The following is a 3,692-nucleotide window of genomic DNA, read 5'->3' on the forward strand; positions in this document are numbered from 1 at the left end:
TGTCCTATGCCTTCATTATTGCTGCTATCTTAAGGATCAAATCAGCTGAAGGAAGGCGCAAGGCATTCTCTACTTGTGGTTCCCACATGATGGCTGTCACATTGTTTTATGGGACTCTCTTCTGCATGTATGTAAGACCACCTACAGACAAGACTGTTGAAGAATCCAAAATAATAGCTGTCTTCTACACCTTTGTGAGTCCTCTGCTGAATCCATTGATCTACAGTCTGAGGAATAAAGATGTAAAGCAGGCCTTGAAAACAATACTCAGGCAAAATGTTATCAGGACAGTATTGATGCCTCCACCTTCCAACAAACTGCAACAATAAGTTCCTGAGAAATTTATTTGTGTTTTGATGAGTTTTTTATATTCTCTGTGGCCATATCCTAATAATATGTTCTGTGTGTTGAAATAAATCACCAAGCTTAATTTTTGTCCTATTTTACAGCCTGTTCTTCATGGACCAATAATAGTTAATATTCATAGTCCTTTTGATTAGATTGAAAATCACCTAGGAGTCATATCTTTTTCTCTTTTGTATAGATATATCCAGAGAGGTTAACCTGAGGGAAAATGTACTTGTTGAAAGTACACCTAACCATTTCCTTACCTGGTGTCATGAACTGCATGAAAATGAACAGTGGAAGGCACATTCAACTCATGCTTCCTGAGTGTGAACACACAGTGACAAATGTATCTCTCTCCTGCCTCTATATCTTCCTACTTCAGTGACTATATTTCTTCTTAAACAATGTCTGAAATAAGCTCTCCTTTTTTTATGTTGCTTCTGTGAGATGTTTTCTCATAGATAAGAGCACAGCAATTGATGCAAACTAGTAGCCAGGGAAAAAAATACTCAGGCAAAATGTTATTAGGAAAACATCAATGCCCCTATTTTCTAATAAAATATTACTATAGCTTTATCTCAAAACTATTTGTATTTTTCTCACTTGGTATTTAACTGGTTTGTTTTCTACAATTTCGTATATGAATACGTTTGTAATATCCTCATATCTATCCACCATTTTCACCTTTCACATTTCCCTACATATTCCTCATGTCCTTTTTAAATAATATCACACATGTGTGCACATATACACATATATACCAAGAATGGTGTCTATTTTGAAAAAAAATATATTTTGCTACTTAGTCTTGACCTTAATAATCATGTTAGTCATAGAATAGTGGTAGCCAGTGTATATGGTTCATTTGACTAGAGTGAGAATAACCTAGGAGTTAAACACCTTGTTCTGTCAGTATAAGAATTAACAGAGAGCCTAAGCTTAGGCAAGAAAGCATGTCTAGGAAAGGGGTTGCAGCATACAAATGGCTTGAGATTCTGAACATTATGTAACGAACTGTAGGAGAAAGCATGCACACAGTAATTCAAACTATGTTTTCTTAGTGTGTACACAAAACGTCCAAACCACCTCTCTCTTGCCTATATGCTTTTCCACCATGAAGATTGTGTACCATCCTAAACCCTGACCCCAGTTAAGTCCTTCTGTCAGCTCTTTTCTTACAAAGATGAGCACAACTGTTGATGTAAACTAGTAATGGAGATACCATTGTAGAAGCTGTTAAAGCACAGAATCACATTCCACCTCAGATGTATATTCAAACTAATTTTTTATATAGATCCCAAGGAGATTGATAAGTACATCATATTTGTAGAAATACTAGTTTTAGTGAAAACTTCCAAGTGCTATGCTAAGAGGTCTGCCTGAATGTCTACAGGGCACTTGTTTACAAGAATTAACAGGATACCCATGCTCTCAACTCAGTTCCTTCCATTTATAGGCCTATCAGTCTTTTCGCTAAAGGACTTTTAAGAAACAATGGTACATCTGTACTCCCACACTTGCTTACTAGTTCAATGAGGAAAAGCATCATGATAGTGCTTTTCTGTTTCTGACATATATGCTTGTATATACACTCATTCAAGAGGCATGAAATGATAGATTATGATTTTGTATATATAAGATTATGGATTCCACTTTCTGTATTTTGTAAGTCTACTTTCTCCTAAGATTCAGAATTGGGGTATCGCTTTTGGTTTTTATCCTCTTCTGATAATTTAGAGAAGATTGATTTGAGAATAAAGATTAAAATCAGTAAGGAATAAATACAGAAACTGAAAAATCAAAAATTAGAACACATAGTGATTTATTTCAATATCCATTCTATTCCAAACTATAGTCAGGATAGCAATATTTTATTTATATTTTATAAATGCACACAGCTCATGACATGCTTATATGTACTATGCTATTGAGAATTTTACACAAGTAAGGAAATGCACTTCTTTGCCTAAATTTAAAAAAAAAAATCTCAAAACAAAAAAAGAGTAATTTTAACTTCAGAATTTGTATTAAAGCAAATGAATTAAAGGAACACTACAGAGCAACTCATCAAAATATCTTATTGTTCATGTGTGCTGAATATATCCTATGGGAACTCTACAAGTAAAATAAGATAAAAATAGTGCGTTCATTTATTAATTATTAAGTTTCTTATTAAATATTGTATTAGTAAGATCTCTGTGAATTTTTTTCTTTATGAAATTGGCCATTTTCCCTTTAGAGAAATGGAGTTACAATTTATTACGTGGTACCAGCACACTTGATAGTTTTGGAGTTTTTAAATTTAATTTTATTTGTAATTCATTTTTACACTCCATATTTCATTCCCCCTCCCCCCACTCATCCTCCAACTGCTCCACATCTCACACCTCCTCCCCACCCCACCCCATCTCCACGAGGATGTCCCAGCCCTGACCCCACCTGACCTCTAAACTCCCTGGGCCCTCCAGTCTCTTGAGGGTTAGATGCTTCATCTCTGAATGAACACAGATCTGGAAGTCCTCTACTGTATGTGTGTTAGGGGCCTCATATCAGCTGATGTATGCTGTTTGTTTGGTGGTCCAGTGATTGAAAGATCTCAGGGGTCCAGATTAATTAAGACTGCTGGTCCTCTTACAAAATCGCCCTTCTCCTCAGCTTCTTTCAGCCTTCCCCAACTCAACAACAGGGGATAGCTGCTTCTGTTCATTGGTTAGATACAAATAACTGCATCTGACTCTTTCAGCTGCCTGTTGGGTCTTTTGGAAAGCAGTCATGATAGACCCCTTTTTGTGAGCATTCCATAGCCTCATTAATAGTGTCAGGCCCTGGGACCTCCCCCTGAGCTGGATCCCACTTTGAGTTTGTCTCTGGACTTTCTGCCCAGGCTCCTCTCCATTTCAATCCCTGTAATTCTTTCAGACAGAAACAATTATGGGTCAGAGGTGTGACTATGGGATGGAAAGCCAACAAATGTCCTGTCTTCCTGCTGGAGGTGGACTCCACATGTTCCCTCTCCCCACTGACAGGCAAATCATCAAAGGTCCTTCCCTATGATTCCTGGGAGACTCTCACCTCCCAGGTCTCTCTTGTATTCTGAAGGGTACCCCCCAGCCTCCTATTTCCTGAAGTTGCCTGTTTAAGTTCTTTCTTCTGGCCCTCAGAGCTTCTGTCCTTTTCCCTCACTCAATATCAGATCAGGTACCCGTCTACCCCCAACTGCCCTGCCACCCCATCCACATTCCCTCCTTCCCTCCTTCCCTCCTTCCCTCCTTCCCTCCTTCCCTCCTTCCCTCCTTCCCTCCTTCCCTCCTTCCCTCCTTCCCTCCCTCCCTCCCTCCCTCCCT

General features: G+C 38.4%; 1 protein-coding gene across 1 annotated transcript in view; it reads left to right on the plus strand.

Annotated features, from left to right (window-relative positions):
• LOC110306409 (olfactory receptor 5M11-like) overlaps positions 1–329 on the plus strand; it is a 1,058-nt gene extending 729 nt beyond the window's left edge. The window contains exon 2 of the mRNA XM_021178528.1: positions 1–329. Coding sequence (XP_021034187.1) covers positions 1–329 — 329 coding nt within the window.
• The last annotated feature ends 3,363 nt before the right edge of the window (positions 330–3,692 follow it).

This window comes from Mus caroli, chromosome 2, assembly GCF_900094665.2.
Source record: "Mus caroli chromosome 2, CAROLI_EIJ_v1.1, whole genome shotgun sequence".
Lineage (NCBI taxonomy): Eukaryota > Metazoa > Chordata > Mammalia > Rodentia > Muridae > Mus > Mus caroli.